This window comes from Salvia hispanica, chromosome 4, assembly GCF_029641045.1.
Source record: "Salvia hispanica isolate PSC_SH4W2 chromosome 4, Shi_PSC_v1, whole genome shotgun sequence".
In the NCBI taxonomy this organism is placed as follows: Eukaryota; Viridiplantae; Streptophyta; class Magnoliopsida; order Lamiales; family Lamiaceae; genus Salvia; species Salvia hispanica.
In genome coordinates, this window is record NC_142695.1 from 42390913 (window position 1) to 42418602 (window position 27690).

Sequence of the window (27690 nt, forward strand, 5' to 3'; positions counted from 1 at the left end):
CCGAGAGAATATTAATTTAGACCGTGGAATAGTTAAATTTTCATTTTTGGATCTTATTATGTTTACTACTAGTAAATGATAATTAGAGGTTTCAATTACATCTGCCATATCGACACACAAGGAAAAATTAAAAAGGAAAACTTCTCTATCCCCTTGGTAAAAAGAGTAAAATTTTGAATTAACTACAAAAGAAATAAATTTAACCCAACCCGTATATAATTTAACTCTACAATTTACAATTATTAGTAGTTATTTTGATATCCCATCTTTCATGATTAGTAGTCAGTGGAGACTTGGGTTGATGCATGAAAATCTTACAACAAAAATTATTAGTTTATTACTGCTACTATATTTTCACTCCTGATCGCCGTTGTATTTTTTGAGTCACAATCTAATTAATTATGTGGGATCTTTTCAACTCACTTTAGATGCATGTCTACCTCAACGTGTGCAAGATTTTGTGGCACCTATCTTAAAAGTAGAATGGTTAAAATCAACCTCTAATTGCTCTTATCATTAACAAATTCTACAACAAAGGTAATACCTATTCAAATAACTGTGATTTCATCATTACCATTAGATAAATCAAATATTCAAGAAAGAGATATACACACATCTATGTGAAATAGTCTTATTTGATAGAATTTGGTTATAACCTTACAAATTTGATTCTACGTACCTATACCTATTTTTTATAGCTTAATAATTTAATACTCCATTTTAATGGTTTTGTTTATATACTACTTGACATATATGTTCAAAAATCTTATTACAACTAGAATTAACCCTAATCAATAATAAGCAGAACATCTGCGAAGAGCACGTACAAAAAATCTTGATAAATATACAAATGAATAATAGAAGGGCTGATGCTGAAGCGCCCTTGTATATTATCCCTATATCTGTTATATATAGACAATCACTTCAACCTTACAAACTAGTTAGATTTCTGTCATTTGTTATCAGTATCAAAACAAACACATTTTCCTAAATCTAAAATGTAGTGTAATCCCATCCCATAAACAAAAAGTCATTCAACCAATGCTCAATCGAGAATCTGATGATCTTAGATTAGTTTGACGTCTTGGGATGCCAATCTCGCAAGCATTCACCCTTGCAGCAAACCGTAGCGAACAGAGTGATTCACCCACAGATGCAGGATCCGGTGAAACATTCACAAACATCAGAGTCTTCGAATCCCCGCCTAAGCAAGGCTGTATGTGAACAACAACAAAAGTTCAAGTGTTTAATAAATGGCAAAAATGCTTAAAATGCATGGGCTTTTCGATAATATTGCCATGCTGCAAGGCTAAAGAAGAAGTACCTGGAGAAGATAAGTGAGCTTGGAGTTCCTAAACGGAACGTGCTCCTCTTTCTTGGCCAAGGCAAAAATGACATCACTTAGTGATGATAAACTTTTATTGATGGCCTGATCGATTGTTGATAAAAAAGTATTAGTCAGATGGGGCAAGAAACTTTGCAAGAATAACAGAAGGCAACTCTTGCTTCTGATACCTGAGTTTCTTTAAGACGATCCCCAGTCGATCCACTCTTGGAAAGACGCTCACTACCAGCAAGGTCAATGAGATTCAGAACACCTTGGACTTGCTGATCAGTGCTCTATACCACACAATAATACTTATCAGCAACTTGCAAAAAGGAATAAATATCATATTTAGGAGCAAATAGCAATACCTCATTAACACCGACTATTCTTAGGGTAAAGACAAAATGGCTCCTTGAAGACTGTTCATTCATTTGGGTCTTGCCAACAGACCTAACAAGATAAATTCAGGATGCAAGTATGACAGAATCAATATCTTGGTTAAAAAATTAGCAACCCAAAACCATCATATAGCTTTAAAGTAAATGCTTTTATGCAGTATTTCAAAAGAAAAAGGAAGAAATAAGGAGATAGTAAACATGCAATTGTTTTTTACCTGCTCTGTGCTGCCCGTTCTAGGAGATAGGAAACTTCCCTGCTACTGCGGACATCAACAATTGTAAGATCAGAGACATAGGTGTTGCCATTTGCATCGTGCTTGATAGCATATTGCTTTGCAGCAGTATCTACTCGTGATGCATCGAAGGTTGATTTGTTTGCTGATAACAGGTCACGTATTGTTTCATTGTATATTTCAAGCATTGACACCTGAACATGTAAATATTTTAGCCAAAATATGTATATATATTCTTTGGAAGGCATAAATGAAAGACCACAGTTTCCTCCACACCTGCATCTCATACTTCCATCCTTGGGCTTCAAGCATTTGTTTTGTCTGAAATACTTGCTCTAATGACCTTGGAATTAAACCTTTCTGATCTAGTAGTCCTGGCTTACCCATCATTGTATACGTCTTACCAGACCCTGTTTGCCCATAGGCAAATATGCAGACCTGGTATGAAACACAATCAAATTAATAATAGGTTGTGAATGAGCACTTATGTGCAACTTCCATCATTTAGGCAAATGATGTTTCACGATGTGAGTATAATTCCTTTTGAAGAGTCCAAGGTCCTAATAAAAACTACTGTATCAAATTTTGACATGCATATCAGTGAATGTTCAAATTTACTAATAAGTTGGTAGAGTTTTCTTATCAACCATAACTCTAGTAAAATATTAGGTATCTATAAATTTAAGAGCAAATGATTCTTGAGTTCAGTAGAAACAGTACTACCTTATATCCATCAAGCGCACTTTGAACTAGTTGTGATATCTCCACAAAAACATCTTCTTGTGAGTTATCAGGCACGAATACTTTGTCAAAAGTGAAAGAGTGCTTTTGCCCTTGCAAGAAAACAAAACGTAGAAAGTTGAGAGGAAAATATTGATATGAGAACTAGTAATATACTAAGAATATATATTATATATTACAAAGATTTAGGAAAATGGGCATACCATTTTGGCTCAAATCAATGCCTCGACCCTGCGCTTCCATTGATGTTGGGAATGAAACAACTTTTACATCATTTCCAACCCCATCATCAGAAAGCAGGGGTCTCACTCTACAAAATACACGAATATTCCCTTTCAACTCCTGCATTAACAAGGATTCTAATTAGACTAGAATATCAAAAAACTAAATATTTGCTAAAAGATAAAATCTTAAATTTTAAATACAAAAGTAGTTATATAACATCACATAGTTTTTGTATAATTAGGTACCAGAATAGTGTTATGCAATTTCTTGCGAACATTTTCTCCCTCGACAATCTTTAACTCTGCATCAGCTAGACGACTTTTCAACTCAAGAATCATTGCCTTGTTCACCTCAAATTCGGATCTTGTTTCCATGGCTGATAGATCAGAAAGCTAGAGAGGAAAAAAGCAAATGGCGGGATTAAACAAAAACAAAGGTATTTCTGTTAAATACAGTTCATTATGAATACATAATTATAAAGGTCTTGGTATAATTACAAAGCAAGGCCAAATCAACAACCTGCAATTTCTGTTGCGCGGAAGCAAGTTGTTCGTGTAATCTTCTTATTTGCTCACTTTGATCCGAGCATGTTGACTGAAAAAAAATTCATGTGTCCAATAAGCAAAAAAAATTTCAAGCCTTCAACTGAGAAACATCAATTGAAAAGCAAACCTCCAGTTTCACTGTTTTAGTGTTCAGAGTCTCCAAATCTGCTGTGTACTTTCCAGTAAATTCCTTGTATTTTGAAACTTCAGATTGTAACCCTTCAACTTGTGCCAACTGTCGATCACGGTCCTCCCTCATTTGTTGCAGATCGCCTCTCAAGCGTGAAGCTTCACTGCCTAGTGCTTCTTTATGCTTGATTGCCTCATCTTGGGATGCCTATAAAAATCAAGTATGAAATGGGCCGTTTTCAGATAATGTTCGATCAATTGCTATTAATTAGTGTTCTAGTGATTGGCAACCAGACGATTTTTTGAGCAATAGCTCAATAACAAACCAATTGAGCAAGTGATAACAATAAGTTTAATGAAGTAGGATGTGTTACAAGTTCTATCACTATATGCTATCTCAAGTAAAAAATGTTCTACACGACTATTTGTGCATTTGGCATTCTCATGTGAGACTACTGAAGGCAACAAACTAAACTAAAAAATGGAATTATCTCTAAGATGTACAGATGGAACTAAAATTAGCTTGAAAACCATGCAAGAAGTATCAAAAATAAAAGTTATAATAAACACTACTAAATTCTTTGAGGGTTACCAAAAAGGATACTTCAGCAATAAAGCACAACATGTAAACCTAATGCGACATAGGTAAATCACATATCATGTGTATATAGAGGTGGCCATCACATATCCCCAAAAAATCCCATCCACAGACCACATTGTTGTGAAAGTGACGTAATATGGTAAACACAAAAAGCCACCCACAGGCTATAATGAAATGCAATGCTTCAGACCAATCTTCCACTAACCTAATACATAGATCTAAGAGTAACTAAGCTTTTCCTTAAAGCAATTAAACTCCACTTCTTTATATTAGGAACATGATGAATTTCCTAAGCATTTCATATCAGATGAAAAGAACAGATCTAATGAAAATAAGACCAAGAGCCCAATCCCCCCCAAAAAAAGCCTTACCCGTGACAAACTAAGCTGCTCTTGCAGAGAAGTAAAGTTGCCCCTCAAAATGCTTAGGTTTTCCACAACGGCTGCCTTTTCTTCCTGAACACGTTTGAGCGTAGTATTTGTCGCTTCAAGATCCGATTGAAGCCTAGTATTCCATTGATGCAAACTCGTATTAAACTCTTGTAACCGCCTGTATGTATCATTAAGTGACTGAATCTGCAGAAGGAAGTACACGTGATGACAATTTTTAGTGTTACACTGTTACACTAAGATGAAATCAATTCTGAAATCATACTTCAAATTTACAAGCACTAACTACTTACCTTCTGGTTAGCACTAGCATTATCCAATTGACTTCGCCTAAGATCTTCAGAAAGAGAAGCTTGTAATTTCTCTGCGGCCAATCTCAAGTCTCTTTCTCTAGCCAAAGAATCTAATGCTTCCTAGTAGATTCATTTTACAGTTTAGTATGACAATCCAAAATACAAAACCGATACTACTTTTAACGCATGTCAAGGCTCGTACCACTCTGTCAACTTCCTCCTTTGCAAACTTTGACTGCAAAGCTTCCAAATTTTTCCTCAATTCCATAATAATAGAATTCAATTCATCTTCCTTGGCCTTCATCATCGACTCTGGAAAGAGACAATTATGTATTTTGGGACTTTATTTATAAGTTCTGAAGTAAAAACAGAACGATGTTAATAAGACAAAGAACAACATACCCGTATCATTGCACTTCTTTTCTGCCAATTCCAACAGTTTTTTAATTTTTTCCTGCTCCTCAACATAGTTTGCTTCAAGTTGCAGAAACCATTTGATACATTGCTTAAGTCTTTTGATGAAATCAATCATTTTGTCATTCTTCTCCTGCAACACAAGAGTAACCATTATAACTCAAGCATGAAAAACTTTATAATAAAAGAACTCATTGCCAAAGCACTCAACCGAAAAACATATACTTCTACTTAATAACTGAAGTCTCCACTGCAACGTACCCTGTAGTTCAAATTTTTCTTCAACTTCTCGGTGAGTAAGGTATCGACATCCTCTTTTGTGAACTCAATTGCACCACAATCAGAACCAATATTGCTTGGCGGCGCACTAAGTGGTGGTAGATCTTGGCCCCCATTTACCACTGAAAATGCTTGACGAGTTTGAGTTCGTGTTCCAGTGTTAGGTGCCATTTTTGTGCTAGCAATCCCTCTCCTCTTATCTAAGGAACCCTCATCGATACTACTACTTTTTCTCTGCATAAACCATCAGCACCCAACTATCGTTTAAGTTATGACTAGAGAAAAACTTAAGAGAGTTACGGAATTTATATAGAAACAAAATATGCAGAAATGTAGAAAATCGAGAAGTTAAGCAGCAACAACAACAACAATACCTACGAATTTGAAAATTTTAAAAGAGATTTACATTAATGGAAGAGAAATTCACTGTTGAAGGACTGGGAGGAGCCTTGTTCTGGTTCTTGGAAACCATTTGAATGAAGGGCGTATGTAGAGGTTTTGTGTGTGTGTGTGAGAGAGAGAGAGGAGATAGCGAGAGGCGGACGGTTTAATTTGCTGGTGGGACCGTGGTTTATTGCAATGGAAGCTACGGCAAAAAATTCATTATTGCTTTGAATTGCAGGGATCAGAATAGAAAAAGGTTTAAAACTCAAAAGGAGGGATTGGAATTGGAATGCCGAACTGCAGTGAAAATTCTTGATTCGTTTTCTGAAGCTTTAGATTATGAAAATTGGAGGAAAATTTGGGTACTGGTTGAGTAATAAACTGGTAATTATGTTGAGATGTGAAGGTTAAGTGAGGAAGAATTGAATGCAGATCCGTGTAGAGAGAGATGGGTAAGCGTCATTTGAATTTTGTTTCTGATTCAATAGAGAGACATCCGTTGTAAATTTGACTTGACCAAAATGCCCATGGGCTCAGAATCCATTTCATCGAAATTTCGAAATATAATGCTAGTGAGTTACTCCAAAGAGTGACTAGATGTTATAAATTTTTACAATCAATTAAGTTTTGTCTTTTGACTTAATATTTGTTACTTTGAAACGTTATTTTATTAACTTAACAAATAAATTTATTTTGTTTTTATAAATAAACAAATTAATTAAATAAATTGTACTCCTTGCATATTTAATCATGTATGTGAAAAAGAATAAAGTCACTTGGAGAAAATTATTATCTAAAATCGGGCCACATTCATCAGGTTCTCATTTGCACAACAAGATCTAAGATTTTAACGGCCTCGATTTTGACTTCAACTTAGACTTTCCTGCCGATCCACAACACATATGGCCAACATCGATTGTTGAAATATCAGGTCATCCACAACCCATTCCTTTTATTGATTATTGCACTACTCTATCACAAGACCCACAACACTGTTTATATATTTCTCAATTTCCCATGAGTATCTTGTAAATTATTTAGACATGTTGTAGCCATTTTTCCCAAGTGTATTCTATTATATTTTGTTGGAGTTGCTCGTGGGTGATGGGATTGCGAGACGACTCACGATAGTGTAGGTATTCACGAATTGGTGACAATGCAACTTAATGTGTAGGATTACTTGCACTGTCTGGGTTTGACAAGTCTGGGAGTATCTTCGCCAAATTGATTAATAATATTTGTTTCTATTTTTTCAATAATCACATTGTACATTATAATGGATGCGTACTCAGATACACAACTCTAATTACATAACATGTGCCCATGATAACAACCTTTTTATTACAAGGTATGACAGCAAAACAATGTTGCAATATCATTTATATTCAGCAAACATGCGACATAGAAATATCACCCGATGTCCCGATCGCATTAGCTCATTATCATACTAATCATAAATAGCTTCTTAATGAAGGTGTACCACTATATATTTTTAATAGAATAAATAGTTTGTTCTCTCCCGATAGTTTAATATAAAAGCAAATAAATTAGGAGTAATAGTATTTATTATATATTCGATGTAGGTGAGTTGAAAAACCATGATTACATCCTTTAAATCCCCTCTCATGCAAGCTTAATAGAGAGAAAAAATATGAAATAATTTTTAAATTATATTTGTTTCTATAAAAAAAATACTCCATATATAAAATCATTTGCATAAAATGAGTAATAACACTGGTAGCATATTTCCTGAATCGAAGACCATTTCCAAATTGCAAAATACCCCTTGCTTGAAGAGGGTGACAAGAATTTACACTTTTTTACCTTTTTCACGAGTGGAAACTTGTCACACAAACACAGAATAATTAGTTTAATTAATTAATTAATAAGGTGAGAGATAATGCATGGAGTTGTTCTGTTGGGGTTTGGTGCCCCTTGCACAGCGGAAGACTTGTACAAAACAAATAAATCAGACGTAGGATCTATTTGACCGATTATGCGATTAATCAATTCACATGTTAAACATATAATTGCATGCTAGAACGCAAATAATTCATGCTCAAAGAAAGTAAATCCTAAAACATGAATTCTACGGTTTAGAGTTACCGATTTTGATTCTCCAAAGAATCGTCGATTGCTCGCGCCTTCTCCACGTGATGATCTTCAATACTAGACCACGGATCTTCTCTCTGATTCCCGAACTGTATCTCGATATCAGGGTGGGCTGATCTTATCAAAATACTAGGACTCGAATAAAGAAGACAGAAGAAATCCTTTTGGGAAAAAGAGTAGAATTCGAAAATTCCTACAGCTGGGAAGCTGAAATTTTCGAAAATTACAAATAATGAAATTGTGATAATTCTGTCTCCTTTATTCTCCTATTTATATTAAGTTCCTTTTGGGCCCAGACAGGGATCTATGGAAGGTTTTGGATATGGGCTCGCCCAATTAGCTTTTTACTAATTAAATTGAACCCACAATTTAATACAAGCTTATATTGGAATATTACGAGCAGCCACTACAGAAGTAATATTGAACTCTCCCCATCCAAATCCGAAATTATAAGTAATCCGGGTTTCCACTTTTATTATTTATTTCCCGCGCTTAAGATATAAATGTCCATTAATTAATCAATGTCTGCTATGGACTTAATTAATTAATATCTTATTAATTCCAAGAGTGGACATAGCAAGAAACATTTATTTATTATTCATAGAGTAATAAAACTCCAACTGGCCAGTTTTCCGAATAATAAAACCTTGTTCGAGCTCCTCTTGAGGACATTATCAAACGAGACTCACCTCGCGCACGTTTCAACATAATAGCAATCCTAGCACCGCTAGATATTAATCACCACTACCCAATATATCAGGATTATTGGATTGCGAAAAACCCGCACCATTTGATAAGTCAAAGTAGTGCATAATCAATACCGTATGCTCAATACTAACATATGCAGATTAAGAAAAAATATTTTATCAAGACCTAGTCTTTCAGTAGATAGCATAAAGACACGTCTTGCTGTTAGATCCGTTCAGTGCTATACCACACCAATGTCATCTTATTTCAATAAGGCTTAGAAATATGCGGACTGACATTGCAACCTTTCACGATAGGTAGTCAAAGCCTATCTAGGTTGTGAAATTCTTCTTTTTCTTTTGCAAAGCATTGCATAGATCTGACCGTGTTACCTTAAAGTGGACGACGCCCACAACCGGTCTACTAAGCAAAAGACTTAGACTTTGTTTACTTCTTATGCATTTAAATGTTTGTACAACATCTTATAAATGCACAAGTAAACACAATGTAATAATAATAGTGATTCTATTCGTGCGAGACTGCCCGAATAATACTGAATCGGGTTAAAAGTGGATTGTAGAGTTTTACGTATACAAGCAAGATTCTATTCACGCGAAACTTGCTCGAAACATGCTTTTCAGTATACCAAACCTAACATGTTCATCTATCTATTTCGTTTGTTGATGCTCTTTATTTTCAACTTTATTGAAAAACTGATGGATGGATGCTTCTTCTTTACAAACGCACTTACGCCTCTCAGCTTGTGCATTACTTTCATGGGAATTAAGATATAACTTTCCAACTCACACACTCCACTGCTTATTGATGCTCACTCATTGCCCTTTTCTCACTAAATGAGTTAATACTTAATACTTACTTTTTTGGGGGATTTGCTAACTATATAAATTAAATAATATAATGGCATTCTCACTCAGGCAACATCGGAATATTGGAATATTGGAATATATTCGATGGGGGGCACTATTAATATTAACAAATATATATATAATTAAATAAGTTAATGGATAGTAATTTCAGTGATGCATGTATCAATAAATTTGTTAAAATATTCTACTTGGATCCAAATATTGACCAATAGTATCCGGTATCCCAAAGAATCTAAATTGTTTGAAAATTTTGCGTGTTATAAAATTTAAATATTGTTTAATTAAACTTACCTTTTCTATCAAACGAACGAATTCATTATTTCATAATTTATTGTTCTTAGTGATTGCAATACACATAACATTATTACATAATTGGTTAGATGCACAGCTTTTATCGGACTATATATGATTCAACAACTTTTTAGAGATACTTAAACAGATAGGATTTTTTTCTAAAATAAAAATTAATATGATGAGTTATCACCCCTACCAATGAATTCTTGGTATGTGTTCAAAGAGTGAAAATTCCAATTTTTACAAGTCATGCATTTCCACAATGAATTTGTACATGTTTAACCTAGAATCCACGGTTAATTATATTCAAAAAAATGGATTCTAAACTTAGTAATAGTACTTATAATTTATTTTGAAGAAAGATGAACAAGGTTGAAACCGAGCTACTGAAAACAAACATTGGGTTGACTTTTGGGCCCGTTATTTCAAAGCTTTTTTGGCCCAAGGTCCGTTTGTTGTGGTGGGCTTACTAGCCAAACTTTTAAGAAAGCATGGGTCATAATTGGAGTAATGGTTCATGGGTTAGAATTTGAGTCTAATCCAGGCAATGGGCATGTTTGGGCCTATTTTAAACTAATCATTCTACTCCCTCAATTCCGTACTAATAGAGTCATTTTGCTATTTCAATACGTTCCATAGTAGTAGAATCATTTCCTTTTTTTAAGTACTTTTTCTTACTTTATTGTTTCTTTATCTCTTTACCTTTTTCATTTTCCATTTTATTCTCTCTTTACTTAACTCACCTAACACAATTTTCTCAATCTCCGTGCCGAAAAGAAATGTCTCAATAATTATGGAACGGAGGGAGTAGTATTTAGAAAATCAACTTCCAATGATACATATGTTAAATTTGGTTACCCAAAAATTGGATGTGTGACGTTAAATTTTATGGTCAAGCTCAAACTTACTACCAACCAAAATTTAGACTACTAACTTAGCATGGACATCCATTTCTAAATCATAAACACGAAAAAAGAAGCAAAGAAAATGGTCTCTCTATTCAATATTCATATGCACTCGACGAGAGGGATATTTCATGAAATAAATTACTGTATAAACGAGAGAGAGAGAATTGATGATATGTTAAATTAAGTTCCTTTTGGTGCATCAGAATCTGTAGGAAGTTTGGGGATTCTGATCTCTAGCAGAGAATCATTCTTGATATAAGCTTCAGCTTTCCTCCAATCTGCATTCTCAGGCACTTCAATCCTCCTAACATACCCATGCTCCCACCACTGGCTGCTTTTCCACTTCCTATTCTTACTCTCTTTTTGTTGCCCACTTATCTCCATAATCTTCCCATTTTCCACTGATACTTCAACACTGCTTTGCCTATTACCTAATCACACACTCTAAATTATGGAAAATCGTACTCAAAATTAGGGCAAACAAGGTTTAATTGGCTACTAACCAGACAGATCTGCTTTGAGGATAAAATCGGTATGATTTTGGCACCAATCGACGCTGCGGTGAGCGGAATTGGGCAGCACTTCGTCGGATTGGAACTCCCATAGAGGGAAGGCATCTGACGGATCGAAGAATTTACCGAATAAGGAAGGGCTGAAGAGCGATCCAGGCTTGTGCGTAGTTAGGGCTGCGAACACATCTTCTTTCAGCGGTTGGCACCATTTGTGGGGGTTGTGGTCTTCGAATTGGATCTCGATTTGTTTGCTACTCATCTAAATGGGGAAACGATGGAAACCTGTGAATTTAGCAGAGATGTGAGTTGCATTATAAAGCAGAGAATCAATTCCGTGGGAATCTGATAAAGTTTGTGGCGATCGATATCGAATATTTTGCTTTTCACGGAAGTCCATCTTCCGATTATGCAAAAAGCATGTTCTAGATTAATGCTTACCCCTTAACAACTGTTCCATTCATTATAAGGACCTTCATACTATGATTATTTGATTTTGAATTGAGACCGTAGAAATCGCTTTCTTATTTTTTTATGCTACACGTATATTTTATAATTTTATTTTTACTTTTTGCGTTGAATACAAATGGAGTATTTGATTTGACAGTGATATCACTTCCAATTTAATCAATGGATGAACACTACTCAAACATAAAAGTCAATAAAGATAATTTTTTTTCACTTTTAACTAAATTTGAGTTTGTAAAGTGATAATTTTTGTTTTTCAATTTCTAGTCATAAAACACTGACAAAATCGTGAAACTGTCCACGTAGCAAAACGAGTTTTTAAATTTCATCATGCATCTGTTAAATATTTTGTTGATGTCATTTAGTAGTATTTTTTTTTTTAAACCATCAATACATTTTGAATCTAATGCTAATACAATTGATTCTTTAATTTCATCTTGGTCAGTTAATGGTACTCCTATCATTCACGGGTGCTGTTCCTCACATTCCAATTTTTTAAAATTTTTATTTTTTTTTATTAAGTGTTATATTTTAAATTTAAAAAATGATGATGTGCAGAACAGCATCCCCTGCTGTGATTCCTCCACAGCAGGGGATCCAACCCCATCATTCATTGATTCGAGATTGCAGGCAGGCAAGACCAATTATGAGAAGAAGCGTCATTGCATGCTCGCCTATCGTTGAAGTACAATTTCATGGCCGAGCATTAGGAGGGATTTTGGAGATTGTATGGAAAATGCCTTATGTTCGTTGCCCTTCACTATCGATATCAGCCAAAATCTAGGTTGGGGTCTTCGTGATATACATCGCGAATGAAACTCTAACATCGAAGTTAACAGCTCCGTCAATCCTTACCAAAATAGGAAGAAATCCGCCCTTCATCATCGATGTCAGCCAAAATCTAGGTTGGGCTCATCGTGATATACATCGCGAATAAAACTCTAACATCAAATTTAACAGCTCTGTCAATTTTAGAACAAAATCATAGAATGTTCATATGTTTAAGAGAAAAATGTAATTAAAATATTAATATATTTAGAACCAAAAATGCATTTTAGTCTAGTTGAAGTGTTTAACTAATGTGCTACTAGTATTTAAGGTATTCGGTAGGTCAAAATCGTTTTTACAATCAAATGTAACAGCACCATCACTTTTAGGATAAAAATGAACTGATTCGTTATGTCAGAAATCATAAGCTACCAAACGTAATATTCTAGACTAAAGTTGTAAGATAACTCTATTTTTAATGTTTTATATGACAGTCCTACCATATATGCATAAACGTATGGAAATATGGTATATAAACTTTGTAATAATTTCCTTATAAGAATGTATGGATAGATATGAATGAATGAAGATTTTCCATCATGTATTAATTTCATTTTTGAAAGAGTAAATTGATAATCTTAAACTACAAAAAGCAAAGCAGGGTATATCATATTCGCGCTAAAAATGACATAAAGAAACTCGCAACAAAATTTCGTGAGAAACACCAACAAACATACCATCAAATTTTGGTCAGATTTCGTGTGACAGGGAAAGTCAACATCAATTCGTAAATGTTAATGTTTCAATCCCATCTGGTTGATCACGAAACCCCACACCTCACATTCAATAATTTCATTTCCATTTTTCTGGGCCTATTCAATCGCCCTGTTTCTTGGAATTTTTCCGGCTCCTTCTTTTGCTTCATGCAAACTGGAGCATTTGCTCGGAAATTCCCACATTTTGCAATCAAGATTGTTGATCATTTCGGTCCTGTGCATGATTCCGATATTTTTGGCGGAAATATTGAGGTGGGCAGCCTAGATTCTTGGTGAAAAGGATTAAAAATCCGTTCTTGATCGAAATGTGGTTAATCAGAATATGAAATTGTTGTAATGCAATGAGAAGCATTTTGCAGAATAGGGAATATGAGGTTTCAAATGATAATCATAAGAGGAGGTTTTATCTATATGGCGTTTGTGTTTGTGCTTTCGATTACATCGGTGATGGGTGTGGAGAGCAAGGACCAAGAAACCTTACTTTCTTCTTTGATGGACGCAGGGGAGATCAATCAAGAGATGGTACTCACCTCTAAATTTTATCATCCACAATCCTAATTTGGGAAGTTGTCAAGTTTGCTTTGCCATAATTCATTCTCTGGTTTTTCATCCTGAATGCCCTTACAACTTTGCTTCACAGCAATGCTGGTTAAGAATGAATTATAGTATAAAGGTTAGGCCAAATGGGGAAGTTTTTGGTTTATGATGAATGGATTTAGATTATTCATTCTCTCAAGGTTTTTAAGGTACACGTGTTCACTTTCCTCTTAAAGGTGGAGTTCCTCACACCATTTCATAAAAATCCTCTTCCTATTTCAACCAACTGCTCTAAGAAGCCATCAACTGTGAGCTACTGTTTTGTGGATAAATGCCATGGATGTGCTTTGCACAATTTGTGGATTCTGTTGAACTTCCTTAGTAAGGTTTCTATATATGTCTATGTGCTGCATAAATGATCCTGATCCAAAGGACTTTCTTGATGCAGGCTGAATCACTACGGACTGACTGCAGGAACGAGCTATCAAATGCCAAGAAAACCTTGCAGGATATTGAGTTATGTTTCACAAAAGAGAGGTCGGTTCGTCGTGAGGAGCTTTATGGTGGGTTGTCCAGAGGAAAGACACAGGATGCTCGCAATGTCATGTGCCCTCATGTTAAGAAAATCCTTGTAGATTGTATAAGGGATAAAAACCTAGTGCTTCCTGTCACAGGAGAGAAGAAGGATTTGAAAACTTCCAATGCCAAGTACTTGGGATCTTTACCATCTTCTCCCGTACGGCGTGAGTTAGCTGAGAAATCCAGAGAACCAGCCGATCCAGTCCCAACCATCATGCTTGCTGTCGGTGTAACTGCGTCCCTCACCTTTATTGTTTCTGTTCTGCTGTTTTATTTCTGCTGCGGGGGTAGCTTTGCAGCAGGTCGAACCGATGAGAGAGCGCTCCTCAGCTTAGCCTTAAGCGACAGTTCCATTGGTATATAATGCTTTTTCTTGTCATAACTCATCTTTACTGGATCCCTTCTCAGCCATGTCTATTTCCTCAATGCTTTAGCCTCTTCGCGGAAGTCATTGACATTAGGAACATTGTCAAATGAAGAAAAGCTCGATAGCCAGTCTTTCAGCAGCAGCTTGGGGCATACCAGAAGTAGCGGGACCTTACACTTGGAATCGCGGTCTTTGGGCAATTTGAACCATAGCAGTAGCAGCGGAGACTTATTTATGGAGTCGAACGAAGCATGTTCTCCGAATGATGCACTTACTCTGAGTAACTCAATCACTCTGAGCAGTTCCAAAAAAGAGAATCCGCTTGGAACCTCTGCAGACGATGCTGCCAACTCTGCTCCGGTATTTCCACCTCTTAAGCCGCCTCCTGGAAGAATAACCCCTGTCAACCCTCCTCCTCCTCCTCCTCCAGTTAGCTCGGCTCCTCCCCAGCCCCCAACTGCAGCTCTCAGTACACCGAGTCCACTAGATCCTAGAGCTCCAGCACCCCCACCTCCCATGAATGCTCCTGGAGCACCCCCACCTCCTAGAGCTCCCGGTGGTCCACGTCCTCCAGGACCTCCACCACCACCTGGCCCCAGGGGGGGTGGTCCTCGCGCGCCAGGACCCCCACCGCCTCCAGGTGTTGGAGGTGCTCCACGGCCTCCTGGCGTGAGGCCTCCTAGGGGTGCACATCATGCACCAAGCTCCTCCACAGGAGATATTGATGACGGTGGTTCTATGACGAAGTTGAAACCTTTTTTCTGGGACAAGGTGAATACCAGTGCTGATGATACAATGGTTTGGAATCAGCTCAAAGGCGGATCCTTCCAGTAAGTTTTGTTTTTCAGCCATTTAAATGCTTGTTTAAGTACTTTTCCGTGAACTTGTCGTTTGACATGTAATGACGTCTCAACAGGTTCAATGAAGAGATGATCGAAACCCTATTTGGATATGCCCCAGCTAGTAAAAACAAGGTTCCGGCAAAGAAAGATGCTTCCCAAGAGGCTCCTAAGTTCATTCAAATAATTGATGCCAAGAAGGCACAGAATCTGTCGATTATGCTCAAGGCATTATGCGTGACTACAGATGAAGTCCGAGATGCACTCGAAGAAGGTTGTTTTGCCTACCATTGCCTCTGTTAATTTGCACAATGGCATTTCGATGAGAGATCACATGATGTAGCAATTACAAAATGGGAATCTCTAAATGAAAGATATAAATAGTACTAGTATGTAAATGTATAAATGGAAATAAAGATTATTATGCAGGTACCGTGCTTGTGATAAACTATCTAGAGGTGGTTATTCCTCATTGATCTCCTTGTTTCAAATTATGTAGGTAACGAGCTTCCTGCAGAACTTATTCTGACATTGTTAAAGATGGCGCCTACTTCTGAAGAAGAACTAAAACTGCGACTCTTCACGGGTGACTTGACCCTGCTAGGTCCTGCAGAACGCTTTCTAAAGGTCGTAGTTGATATTCCATACGCGTATAAGAGGCTAGAATGTCTTTCCTTCATGGGCGTCCTTGAGGAGGAGTCAGCCACACTAAAAGATTCTTTTGTGGTTTTGGAGGTAAGCTACTGATATATTGTTGCTCATCATCTATGAACGCTGAAATAACGGGATCAATATATCCTGTCATATTATGTAAGCTAGTGAGCGAATAACCAGAGAAAACTGAATGATGATTTTCTACTCCATTGGTAAAAACTGGTCTTTTAGTTAGGTTGATGAACTCATATATATAGAGGCACACTTCTATTCACCCGCCTAATTAGATCCTAATTGTGATTAATAAACTCTAACTAGGGATTAAGAAAGCCTAATTTAGATGAATACACTATAATCAGTTAAGTGTCCAAAACTGTATGATTTCTCAATATTTTGCAGGCTGCATGCACAGAACTGCATAAAAACAGATTGTTTCTCAAACTTCTTGAAGCAGTTCTGAAAACTGGTAATCGCATGAATAGTGGCACATTTCGTGGTGGTGCACAAGCATTTAAGCTCGACACGCTTCTAAAGTTATCGGATGTGAAAGGACTAGACGGAAAAACCACGTTGCTGCACTTTGTCGTTCAAGAAATAATCCGAGGGGAAGGCATAAGAGCTGCTCGAGCAGCACAAGAGATGCGAAGCATGTCCAGCGTCGTGTCTGAAGATCTTGACAACGGTCCTGTCCTAGATACAGATGAGAACTTAAGGAGCCTCGGTCTTCAGGCCGTGTCACGTCTTGGAAATGATCTCGAGGTTGTGAAAAGAGCTGCAGTTTTAGAAATTGATAACTTAACTGGGACAGTTGGAAGGCTCGGTCATGCACTTGTGAAAGCGAAGAATTTCCTCAACACGGAAATGCAGACGATAGAGGGAGAAGACAGGGGGTTTCAAGCCTCATTGAGGAGTTTTGTGGAGAATGCTGAGCCTAATGTCAGGTGGTTGCTAGAGGAAGAGAAACGAATAAGCATGCTGATCAAGAGCACTGCAGATTACTTTCATGGATCTTCAGGTAAGGTTGACGAAGGATTGCGATTATTCTCTGTCGTTCGCGATTTCCTTGTGATACTAGATAAAGTATGCCTTGAAGTTAAAACCACACCAGCAAAGCCAAAGGAGCAAAAACGGAAAGAGGAGAAGCCTAAATTGGTGGAAAAGCCTAAAGATGAGAAGCCTATTACATCAGCTCCGAAAGATGATACAGTTGCTGCGCCTCCGGTTCAGCCCCCAGCGGCCATAGCTAGTGGAGGTGCGGCTAGCCCGGATAGCTCAGATGATTCAGATGAGTCAGACAATTCAAGTTCAGAGGAGGATACATCAACTACCAAAGATGATCCAGTTGTCACCTCAAAAACCAACACCTCCAGTCCCAGCCGTACCTAATACGCATCCAGATACTTCAGAGGATTCGAGTTCTTAAGAAGAGGACAAGCCAAACACATCAACTACAAAAGAAGAGAGCTCTACTAGTGCATCAACTGTGAAGGAGGGTCCTCCGGATAGTTGAGACGAACACGAGGACAAGGGCTGATGTTACATAAATTAGAAAAAAAAGCAAGTGCAAGAAAGCCTCATCTTAGTTTAATGCAACCTCTTCATTGTTAAACAAGTTGATGTCCAAGAGAAAATGGTAGCATCTCTTCTTTGATTAGGGTGATAGTTCCTTGTGAAATTGGGCATTGATGATATTTGGAATGTGTAGGAAACCTTTTGTATTTTCTTCCCACTTGGGTTTGTATCATTTTGTAGCTTTATGTTGTTTATTGCAGTGCTTCCATTAGATTACTAGAAATAGATAAGCTCTTTTATTTATGTACAGATATGATTCAAATTTAAAATCATCACTGCCGTGTGACTTGTCTTGTTTTATGTATTCCATTATTTTCTTTTTTTTTAGCATGTGAAAGTGTGCACTTCGCAAATGAACTTGATTTTGTGCATTTCAATTAATCGTATGGAAACTTTAAAGTTTCATAATCTTGAATTCCACAATGTAACTTCTAAATGCCAAAAAATAAAATTGAGCATTTTAGCAAGAATTTGAGACCTAGTTATATACCACTACTACACAACCTATATAAGACCCAAATAAAATCTAGCTAACAACTCAACAGAAAAATCTTCCAGTTGCCTGCCTAATATCTAAAGGAAATGAAAGAGAAGAGAGTAAAAGAACAGCTGCCAAAAAATCTCAGCTGCAAAATCTCCTAATACAACACCGTGACTAGGCAGAAGAATACACGATTCGGTATATCTTTTTCCAGGTAAACTAGTTCAATAATCATCTAAAACTGCTTCTTATGCAACACCTAAGTTCAACCTTTTGCAATTTATATAGTTGATTAGCAGCAGCTTCCTGGATGATACCAAGAAAAGAGAATTACTGAAAGAGATATTGCTATTCACATCCAACAAAATTTTATCATACTAGGATTTGAGAAGGAACAAAAGTGTGTCCTTTGAATGTAAGTCAAAGAATAAATGAAGGAGTACAAATCGTAGATCCTAGATTGTTACATGCTGGGATATATCGAATGGAATTATAGAACCTGGTCTCCTAAGAGGCAGCAGCTAATTCTGTTGCTTTCTCTTTTTCTTTAGCCACTCTCTTCCAGTTCTCCGCACTGTCAATGATTTCTCCAGTCTTTATTAGGTAACGAACACGTTTACCATCATCCAAGGTTTTATGACCAACCCTGCTCACCACCTCCTTCTCTTTCGAATAAAGCATAACATTTGAGCTGTGAATAGGGGCTTCAATCTGAAAATAGATAAAAACATTAAACATGTTAATAAGTGCAATGACTTCACTCAGCCTTACTTGCATATCACCACATAAGATTTTCAAGAGGGAATTGTAGGTCCAAGCTCCAAGCTGGGAAGAGAAATAACCTTGATTATCTGCCCAGGTTCATCCTCTCCCTTGCTCTTAACATGCTTTGTCTTCAAGTTAATATCTTTAATCACAATGCTGCTATTATGCGTGAAAATTTTGCTAACCTCGCCGACTTTACCTTTGTCCTTTCCAGAAATGACTTTTACAGTATCTCCGAGTTTAACGTGCATTTTATGTAGCACCGGTAAACTGTTTGGTTTGCACTCTTTCCTCTCCCATCGTTTAAGCTGTTGGTGAGATTTCAATTTAGTTAGTAAGAAACTTCGCTTGCAACTTTGAAGATAAAATTCAGAGATGTAACACAGCAAAAATGATGAAATAGTAGGCATAGTAGGAGTGCAACTGTTTAGATGCAAGAATCAGTCAAACAAATAGCAAAGAACAAAAAGGTAATTCTTAAAAATAATCAAGACATATTTTAATAGAACGAATGAAATACTTCTTTAAAGGAGAACTACTGGAAGAATTTTTCCTGTCCATTCCTAGACTAGCTATAAAAAAGAAGCTTCATCGATCTATACAGAATATGCATGTCATGCACTGGGAGACTATGATAAACTTATCTTACAATGTAGCTAAAGAGGAAACGGTGATTTTGAATTCAATGAAAATTAAATAAGCAGGTGCAGCTTAGTCAGATACTACTAGGAGCAAATGATGTGTAAAATGATCAAACTCAACCAACCTTGGCGACAATTGAAGTCGGCTGCTCTGTTAACTTAACCTGCAAGCAGAAGCACGAGTTATTACAATAAACCAAAGATGCATCTTGTTCCAAGGCTTAGTGGCAGGAAAGCTCACACATTGCACCAAAAACAACTCCACAAGTTCACAAAGCATGCTTCATACATGTGCATTGGTTTAGTTTGGCTATGTTATGTAACGAAGAAACCTCAGACTTTTTACGTATATCCGGTACAAGTAGCCTAATGCGTTAAAAGAAGCATACTGAAGTCAATTCAGTTTCTTCAACAATTCACTCTCTACCTTCAAACATGATGACATCAGTTACTCTTCAATTGCTTATAAGTCATAAACACTAGAGTTATTTATCAAAGCGAAAGTAATGGGGATAACAATCATAACACTAATTCATTTATTAATCAGGGTTTGACACACGGAGTATAACAGCGAATTTATAGCTCCGTGTTCTGTTAAACCCCCTTCTCACTTTAGCACATTAAAATTTGAATTTCAAGTAATTTATTGGATGATTTGACGAAGATAATTGATAATACAGCGGTAAGAAAAACATACAAGGGGCAGGTGAAGGGAGGGAGCGACGCTTTTTCCGAGGAAGGAACTGGGGCCGAGATTGAGCGAGCTAAATGAGCTCTGAAGAGCAGCCATTGTTGGATTTCTCTGACTAGGCGGAGTGACGAGAGAGAGAGAGAGAGAGAGAGAGAGAGAGATAGAGATAATGTTCCAGAATCGCCTTTCTATCCAGTGCCCTGCCGTCCGGTTTCTACAGTTGAAATTTGTCTTCAAGAGTCGTGTCTCCCTCCCTCCTGAATAAAGATGATAAATAAAGAAGTCGCATCTTCCTCTAATGTTGAATAGTACTAGTACAAGTAATTTTATTGAGATACATTTGTTTCAACAAGTTTTTCCTAACAATATAAGCAATTACTTTCTACAAAGTCTCCGTTTGGCACACACTACACACGCTTCTCATATTTTACATATTTCACACACTACACACACTGCACACATTAATATCGTATTTCTTTTGTAATATTATGACTTAAAACAAATAATACTACATGTACTAAATTTAATATTTCAATTTCCAAGTTTTGACTCTGTTTTATAAAAATATTTGATTTTATACCAAAAATGGATGAAAAAGTTAATAGAATATATACCATACTCATTTTATGTACTCATATTTATCATCTTAACATGTATGACAATATCCGAGCTTTAGTCGAAGAAACTTTATTACTTGACCTAGCAAACTTGATCATAAGACTATAAATTTGCTAAAATGAATGCTAGAAATTATGTTTAACTCTATTCAACCAAAGGTCTAAGTCGAATTATGTTCAGCGACATCTTCGCACATAGATTTTGTCCGAATTTCTAAAAGAAACAGTAATCTAGCAGGACGTCTATTTCTAGACCAGAATTTCCCAAGAAAAGAAATACTAGTAAAATATGTATGTACAACATGGATTGCTTTCATAATCATTAGATCAAAAATTCCTGTGGAGATATACAAAACTAGAGCGATGAAAGAAAAAAAAAAAAGGTCAATCTGGAGAAGTTACTATATACACAAAGCAAAATGAAAAAATATCCGAAGGCCTATCTGAAGCAGCTGGGCGCTGTTTGAGCAAAAGCTAAGGATTGTGGTGTGATCAAAATCCAAATTCAAAAGATAGAAAGAAGAAAAGAATAAAAGAAAAGCATGCTCTTTAAACATCAATGGAGTCGGCCGTGCTGTCTAGTGATTCCACTCTTTGGTGTTGAGAAGTTGGGCTGCGACGATCTAATTGTTCCATGTTGACAATGACAGAATCTGCCCTAGGAGTCCTGGATTCTTTCTGCTTCCGCCTAACATGCCTGGATTTATGAATCTTTGAGAGCTCCTGAACTATGTCCCTCATGCTTGGTCTCTTTTTAGCTGTAGGGTTCACACATTTGTGTGCGAGGGCAGCCACTTCATTGAGTTCTTCCACATCAACTCTCCCATCTAGACGAGGATCAGCAAGTTCCTCCCATCCAACTTTTCCATCGGTGTTCATGGCTGCCTGTGATCATATTTACCAAAATCAACTAGAGAAAACAATGATCAAACAAATGATGCAGACAGAGTGACACCAATGCTGGCAGAGGAACAAGAGAAAAGAAGAAAAGAATCGTTTATCCTAAATAAAAAACCAGATCCTCGATTATTAAATAAGACGCATGAAACTGGAGAAAAGACGGAAAACATAAATGGTGCGAGGAGAATATGTGATATGCCAAAAGTCGGTGTAATCATAAGATTGTGAGGCAATCTAAGACTATGGAGACAACTTACCAGCTCAACATACTCCATAAGACCCTGGAGGGGATTTCTTGCCGCAACAAGTTCAAAAAGCAACACCCCATAGCTGTAAACATCACTTTTTTTTGTAAATGACCGGGTTGATATGTATTCAGGATCGAGATACCCAAAAGTCCCTTGAATATTAGAGACTTTCTTGTTAACCATCTCTTCTCTTGAAAGTCCAAAGTCTGCCACCTGTGAAATAGCCCATGCATAGTATGAACATCTTAAAAACGCACTAGTACGTCATAAGAATTTTGAACATCTTTTTATAAGAATAATGGAATACTGACAAAGAATTACCCTGGCTCTCATGGAATGATCCAACAAAATATTTGAGGATTTGATGTCACGATGTATCACAGATGGAACTGCCTGTAAGCAATTGCAAAAGCAGAAGATAAGCATGTGACAACAAGGCAGCAAACAGATGCATAACCATAAAAGACTAGTATTTGTTGTGAGCATAAAAATAAGTTATCCAACGTACCCCGTCATGAAGATATTCCAAGCCCCTAGCCACATCGAGGGCTATTTGAACTCTTAATTCCCAACTCAAAGGCTGAAGTATCTCATCTAAAAGAACATGCGAAAAAAAGGTAATGATTCAGCAATAATGGAAAAGTACCATCAAGTAAAAATTCCAAATTTAAATAATGGATACTGACAGGTTCATGATTTTCAAATTACTCAAGTACAAGATATATAAGACACAGGCAGAGTAAAAATTCCAAAATATGCCTAAAAAAATATTAAATGTGTAGTAAATACCGCCTACTTTGAGCCAGAAGTAGATTTAAGTTACAATAAAGAGTACTCTGTACATATCATTCAAAGTGTCTCACTTTCCTTTTTGAGTTGTCTCACTCCTCTCTCTCTCTCTCTAAACACATGTTAGCCGATACACTTTATACTCTAATCACCTTTTCATACATGTGCTCATTTGTAAAGAAATGAGACAATTCGAGTGGGACGGAGGGAGTATCATATACTTTAAGCAATGCGGATCAAATTCTTAGAGAAAACTTATCAGGCAAAGGATGCGAAAGTTAAGTTCATAGTCAGCTGGAACTGCCTATGTTACAAGTTATCTTCTCAAATATCTAGTTTCCAACCAAACACACATTGTGGTTTAAATAACAAAAGTTTCATTCCATTTTCAAATTTCTTATATTGTAAATTAGGAATTCTTAAAAATTGCATCAAGATCCAGATAGCAATGAAGACAACGACTTGAAGAGATAGACCCAGGTGGGCTTCACCAAATACTGTTGAACAAAAACAATTTCATTTCTTAAATTGAAAGCAATGTTATAGGCACTTACTGTACAAATGCGAAGCCAAACTTCCTCTGCTCATATATACGTAAATAAGCATATGTTGGTTTTTCTCTGCACAATACCCAACCAAATTCACAAGGTTCCTGTGATGTAACCTTCCTAATAGCATAACCTGAGCACAAGAGCAGATAAAGAATAAATATGGTAATGTAGTCACAAAAAATCTTCAAATCATGCACTAACAGCAGTGTACAACTTTCTCACTGGAGAAGGACATGAGGAAACACTATCATTGTTATCAAAGCCATATAGTGTTTTTTCCTCTTTTTCAATAATTTGTTCTTGATCTCCCATCCAACCATTTCTATATGATATTTCATTGACGAATATAGTTTAACATCCCATCTTGAATAAAGAACTTCATTATAGTTATTATTCGGCTCTCATGTTATCTATTTTCCATTGTTGAGTTGGAACTGAAGCTGGCAATATGTAGTTGTACATTATATGACTCAATGGGAGGTGTAGCTAATAATTTAGTTATAAGATTATTATGTTGATTTAAAAGTCTAAAATAAAGCACATTTTGACTGCCATATAAGTTAGTTGATAAATGGAAGTACCTCTGTATGGAACTCTTTCTCACCCTGCTTTGAATCAGTGGCCAACACTTTAACAGCAACAGTCTCTTCAGCAGACATCTGAGCTTTATAAACTGGACCATAAGCCCCTTTACCAATTAAAGTTGTAAAATTGTATGTTGCTTTTTGCAGGTCCCTGCTCGTAGGTTAACAAAACAATATCATAAGAAAAAGGCTAAAACAATGACATGTACATAAAATACCCATGTAGACTATTTATGCCAGACACTAATTTTGCTATTTCATCTTGAGGCAAATTACTTTTTCCTTTTAGTTCCTATTCATAGCGATCTTGTAAAAGATGCATGGTAAATACATCTATGATATTTTGAATATACAAAATACGGAGTAGATGATTACAGGCATATCATCTTCATTATGAAGATTCAACTTCGAATCACTATTCATACCTATGTTGCATAAGACATATAGCAATTGAATCAGCGTGAGAACACTTACTTGTAGGAATACTCCAGTATGCCTGTTGCAGTGACTAAATTCACCTTCTTAAGCCCCCTAAGCCACAAGGGCATACTACTCGGCATCACGGACTTGGGCGATTCAGTGCCAAGCGATGAATCTGTTGCACAAGAATCAACCCCATTTGTACGTATAGGGATCGTTGCATTCCTCCTAGAGCTGCTATTCCCTATTTGGGAATTCTTCCTATGATACTTGAAGCAAAAAAATGCTGTTACAGCCAAAGCCACTCCGATCACCACTCCAATCGATAACCCGATAATTAAGCCTGATGATTCCCCTTCCATCTCTTTCTTTACAACTCAACCTCCTCAACCCTACTATCTAATCCGTCCATGTGACTGCAAGACAGTAGCAATAATGATTCATGAAAAACTAGTAAATCAAATAATCTTCAGATAGGATCTCAAGACCATAAATGCGGAGCCCTTGGTTTTAATTATGCCTATGAAATTGCGCTACAGATGCATGACAGTTACAGAGTTTTATGAGGAAATAATCAACAAAAGATATGCAACTTGTGAATTAGGGGTCTAGAACGTTGAAAAAGAATAAATGTGTAAGCAACAACAACAAGATAATCAACAAACAACAGCGGAACAAAAATTCATGCGTTATCGTCAATCTCAGTAGTTTCCAAAACAGCACGAGTCAAAAATTCGCCTCGCGATTTTGTCAACAAAAAACAATAAGTATAAATCAGCAGGAAGTTCCAGGAAAAGTAGCAGATAAACACCGAAAATTTTAATCAAAACACATCCAGAAAAAAGGAAAAAACAGGACAGAGAGAAAATTGAATAATACTTTGCTGAAATTTTGCTGACCAACTAATGTTATCCCCATCTCTCTTCTTCTTCTTCAGAAACACATAAACACACACTCTCTCTCTGGAGAAAGAAAAAAAGAAAATGAAAAAATCAGCGATGAAAACAGGGAGAAATGTAGGAGGAGGAAGGAATCAGGTGCGGGAGTAAGGGTGAAGATTGAGCTGGTAGTTTGGATTTGTTCGGGGAGAAAGAAGGCGACATTTGATTTGGTATATATTAGGGGAGAAGAGAGGAAGAAACAATGGCAACTGGTCAAGAAAGGATCACTGCAATTGTTATTGTCGATGAGAGAGATGAGTTGTTTTGTTGGATTACATAATTCAAGTGATTCCGCTCGTAAATGCTATACTACGCGTGCCACTCTGCCATTTCTTATTTCCCAAAATACCCTTTTCTCTTTGTTTTTTTATTTCTGCCCTCTTATCCAAATTAATTATTATTATGTCGGATCATATTCCTCTTAATAAATAATCCATCCAATTTAATTCATCGACTTTGATTGTTTATGCGCCAACAACCAATTTATTTCCATGTACTAGTATTGGTGTGATATTAAATTACTACTCTATTATCAAATTATGTGATGTATAGTCTCATTTTGAGTTTTATTGTGTAATTCGTGATATAAAAGTGAAATCAAGTTTTTTTAAAAAAAATTAATGCGAAAGTTATATAATTCTGAGAGATCTATAAATAAAAACTTTTAATAAATGGAGTAATTAGTAATTTTCCAACATAATTTCTTGGAAAATTAATTCCAATAAACGAATATCCATATCTGCGAAACAGTCACCAAATGCATTTTGTTTATAGAATTTTATACGTACAATTCACATTAAGATATATAAAATTCCACGTTCAAATTCAGATATTTGGAATTTCACAATTTAGGACAGTTCAGATTGCAGAATAAGAAATATTTCATCAAACAAAGTCTAAAAGACTGAAATAGGTCAATTAATCATTTATAGAATTTCTCTAATTACATTATTTATTTAAGGAGAACTACATTTTAGTCTATACTCCTATTTGCTACTTGCACATTTATGATTGTTGGAGTGAATACATGAAATGATATTAAATTATTTATGCAGTACTATGTTTAAAGTATTTTTTTTTATTTTTTATTTTTTACTTTTTCTTTTTCTTCTTTTTTATTATTTTTTTCGTGATTTTTTTTGAGTGAAGTACAAATTTGGTAGTATTTGATAAATGTATGATACATCTATACTACCTCCCGTCCACTAATAATCGTTTCATTTTGACATTTTTTCCTTCAATCAATAAATATCTCATTTAGTGTTTGCTAGTTTTGATAATAGACCATACATTCAACTAACTTTATTTCATTTATATTTTAAAATTTTATTATAATATATAAAAATAAGACTTACTTTCACAATCTTATTCCTTTCACTTTTTATTACATTTCTTAAAATTTGTGTCCGGTTAAATTAGGCCTCAAATTCGTGGACGGAGGTACTTTACGAAAATAAATTGCACCAATAGTCTCCAAAGTAAAGTTTTAATTCGTTTGATATAAATTTTCATTCAAAGAATTAGTTCTTTTCCATTTTGCCCTTTTTAGCTTCAAAGCTAAATTTGACTATATTTGTTTATTCTCATTTCTATCTCTTCTCTCACATCTCTATCTTTACATTCCTCTCATCTCTCTCTATTAGACTATGAATTAAAATAAAAATATTCTTATAAACATTTTGAGATAATTTGTTTATAATCTTGAAAGTATTTTTTATACGTTTTTCATATAATATATAACTGGGATGTGATCAAATGAAAATTCTAAATATTATACAAACTCAAAACTATGATCTGGACCATTGAAAAATGTCAACAGATCACAAAAAAGCATCAACAGGAAAATGTCAATAGAATTTCAACGGTAGTCAATGATTGATGCTGTGTTGATATTGTGTTGACATTAAAATCTTGAAATTTTAACTGTGTTGATATTATATTGAAACTGTGTTGAAGCTGTGTTGAGGAGTTTTGAGTTTGTACAATATATAAGTTTTCATTTTATCACTACCCATATATAGCTAATATAAATATATAGTTCAAATTTGATATAGTAAAACTTAAGTTTTGTATGGAATGTTATCTTTTTTATGTATTCCCTCCGTTTCGCAATAGGAATCCTATTTATTTATGACACGGATTTTAAA

At 35.8% G+C, this 27690-nt stretch overlaps 5 protein-coding genes across 6 annotated transcripts; 1 reads left to right on the forward strand and 4 right to left on the reverse strand.

Moving 5' to 3' along the window:
- Nucleotides 1-766: 766 nt before the first annotated feature.
- On the reverse strand, nucleotides 767-6350 carry ATK3 (kinesin 3). 2 transcript variants are annotated; one of them, XM_048095968.2, is made up of 17 exons: nucleotides 5981-6350; nucleotides 5557-5808; nucleotides 5284-5428; nucleotides 5084-5193; nucleotides 4882-5001; nucleotides 4571-4774; nucleotides 3597-3806; nucleotides 3444-3518; nucleotides 3170-3316; nucleotides 2903-3041; nucleotides 2682-2791; nucleotides 2235-2396; nucleotides 1941-2152; nucleotides 1696-1777; nucleotides 1516-1620; nucleotides 1325-1429; nucleotides 767-1214 (listed from the first exon to the last, which is right to left on the reverse strand). In XM_048095968.2, exons 1-17 carry the CDS (start codon nucleotides 6044-6046, stop codon nucleotides 1035-1037), a joined length of 2424 nt encoding a protein of 807 aa, XP_047951925.1. In that variant the 5' UTR covers nucleotides 6047-6350; the 3' UTR covers nucleotides 767-1034. The 2 variants fall into 2 exon arrangements, with proteins under 2 accessions (XP_047951925.1, XP_047951926.1); XM_048095969.2 differs by having other exon boundaries at nucleotides 5949-6349.
- Nucleotides 6351-10913: 4563 nt separating this feature from the next.
- Nucleotides 10914-11780, reverse strand: LOC125193114 (HSP20-like chaperones superfamily protein). The gene is made up of 2 exons (XM_048090857.2): nucleotides 11350-11780; nucleotides 10914-11277 (listed from the first exon to the last, which is right to left on the reverse strand). The coding sequence occupies exons 1-2, from the start codon at nucleotides 11615-11617 to the stop codon at nucleotides 11027-11029; spliced, it is 519 nt and encodes a 172-aa protein (XP_047946814.1). The 5' UTR covers nucleotides 11618-11780; the 3' UTR covers nucleotides 10914-11026.
- A 1670-nt stretch (nucleotides 11781-13450) lies between these two features.
- Nucleotides 13451-18248, forward strand: FH5 (formin homology5). The gene is given in 7 exon segments (XM_089057693.1): nucleotides 13451-13889; nucleotides 14353-14839; nucleotides 14918-15680; nucleotides 15767-15963; nucleotides 16189-16424; nucleotides 16743-17686; nucleotides 17688-18248. Coding segments are annotated over 7 exon segments (2946 nt in total). The 5' UTR covers nucleotides 13451-13736; the 3' UTR covers nucleotides 17854-18248.
- Nucleotides 18249-18747: 499 nt separating this feature from the next.
- Nucleotides 18748-20657, reverse strand: RPL24 (Translation protein SH3-like family protein). The gene is made up of 4 exons (XM_048089366.2): nucleotides 20500-20657; nucleotides 19928-19966; nucleotides 19239-19469; nucleotides 18748-19107 (listed from the first exon to the last, which is right to left on the reverse strand). Exons 1-4 carry the CDS (start codon nucleotides 20590-20592, stop codon nucleotides 18904-18906), a joined length of 567 nt encoding a protein of 188 aa, XP_047945323.1. The 5' UTR covers nucleotides 20593-20657; the 3' UTR covers nucleotides 18748-18903.
- A 745-nt stretch (nucleotides 20658-21402) lies between these two features.
- On the reverse strand, nucleotides 21403-25821 carry CRLK1 (Protein kinase superfamily protein). Its single transcript, XM_048089167.2, has 8 exons — nucleotides 25482-25821; nucleotides 24657-25018; nucleotides 24180-24333; nucleotides 23602-23728; nucleotides 22767-22852; nucleotides 22580-22651; nucleotides 22268-22471; nucleotides 21403-21995 (listed from the first exon to the last, which is right to left on the reverse strand). Exons 2-8 carry the CDS (start codon nucleotides 24962-24964, stop codon nucleotides 21660-21662), a joined length of 1287 nt encoding a protein of 428 aa, XP_047945124.1. The 5' UTR covers nucleotides 24965-25018; nucleotides 25482-25821; the 3' UTR covers nucleotides 21403-21659.
- Between the last annotated feature and the right edge of the window lie 1869 nt (nucleotides 25822-27690).

What these genes read in the sequence shown, in the direction of transcription:
- ATK3 (XM_048095968.2), bottom strand. Translation starts at nt 6,046, where the DNA reads ATGGTTTCCAAGAACCAGAACAAGGCTCCTCCCAGTCCTTCAACAGTG. An exon ending in ATGCTAGTGCTAACCAGAAG is followed by an intron (nt 4,775 to 4,881) that starts GTAAGTAGTTAG and finishes TTCCTTCTGCAG; the next exon opens with ATTCAGTCACTTAATGATAC. An exon ending in AATTGCATAACACTATTCTG is followed by an intron (nt 3,042 to 3,169) that starts GTACCTAATTAT and finishes TTGTTAATGCAG; the next exon opens with GAGTTGAAAGGGAATATTCG.
- LOC125193114 (XM_048090857.2), bottom strand. Translation starts at nt 11,617, where the DNA reads ATGAGTAGCAAACAAATCGAGATCCAATTCGAAGACCACAACCCCCAC. An exon ending in CCTCAAAGCAGATCTGTCTG is followed by an intron (nt 11,278 to 11,349) that starts GTTAGTAGCCAA and finishes GTGTGTGATTAG; the next exon opens with GTAATAGGCAAAGCAGTGTT.
- RPL24 (XM_048089366.2), bottom strand. Translation starts at nt 20,592, where the DNA reads ATGGCTGCTCTTCAGAGCTCATTTAGCTCGCTCAATCTCGGCCCCAGT. An exon ending in CCTCCCTTCACCTGCCCCTT is followed by an intron (nt 19,967 to 20,499) that starts GTATGTTTTTCT and finishes TTCTGCTTGCAG; the next exon opens with GTTAAGTTAACAGAGCAGCC. An exon ending in CGACTTCAATTGTCGCCAAG is followed by an intron (nt 19,470 to 19,927) that starts GTTGGTTGAGTT and finishes TCTCACCAACAG; the next exon opens with CTTAAACGATGGGAGAGGAA.
- CRLK1 (XM_048089167.2), bottom strand. Translation starts at nt 24,964, where the DNA reads ATGGAAGGGGAATCATCAGGCTTAATTATCGGGTTATCGATTGGAGTG. An exon ending in TTTGGCTTCGCATTTGTACA is followed by an intron (nt 22,853 to 23,601) that starts GTAAGTGCCTAT and finishes ATGTTCTTTTAG; the next exon opens with ATGAGATACTTCAGCCTTTG. An exon ending in TTATGGAGTATGTTGAGCTG is followed by an intron (nt 21,996 to 22,267) that starts GTAAGTTGTCTC and finishes ATATGATCACAG; the next exon opens with GCAGCCATGAACACCGATGG.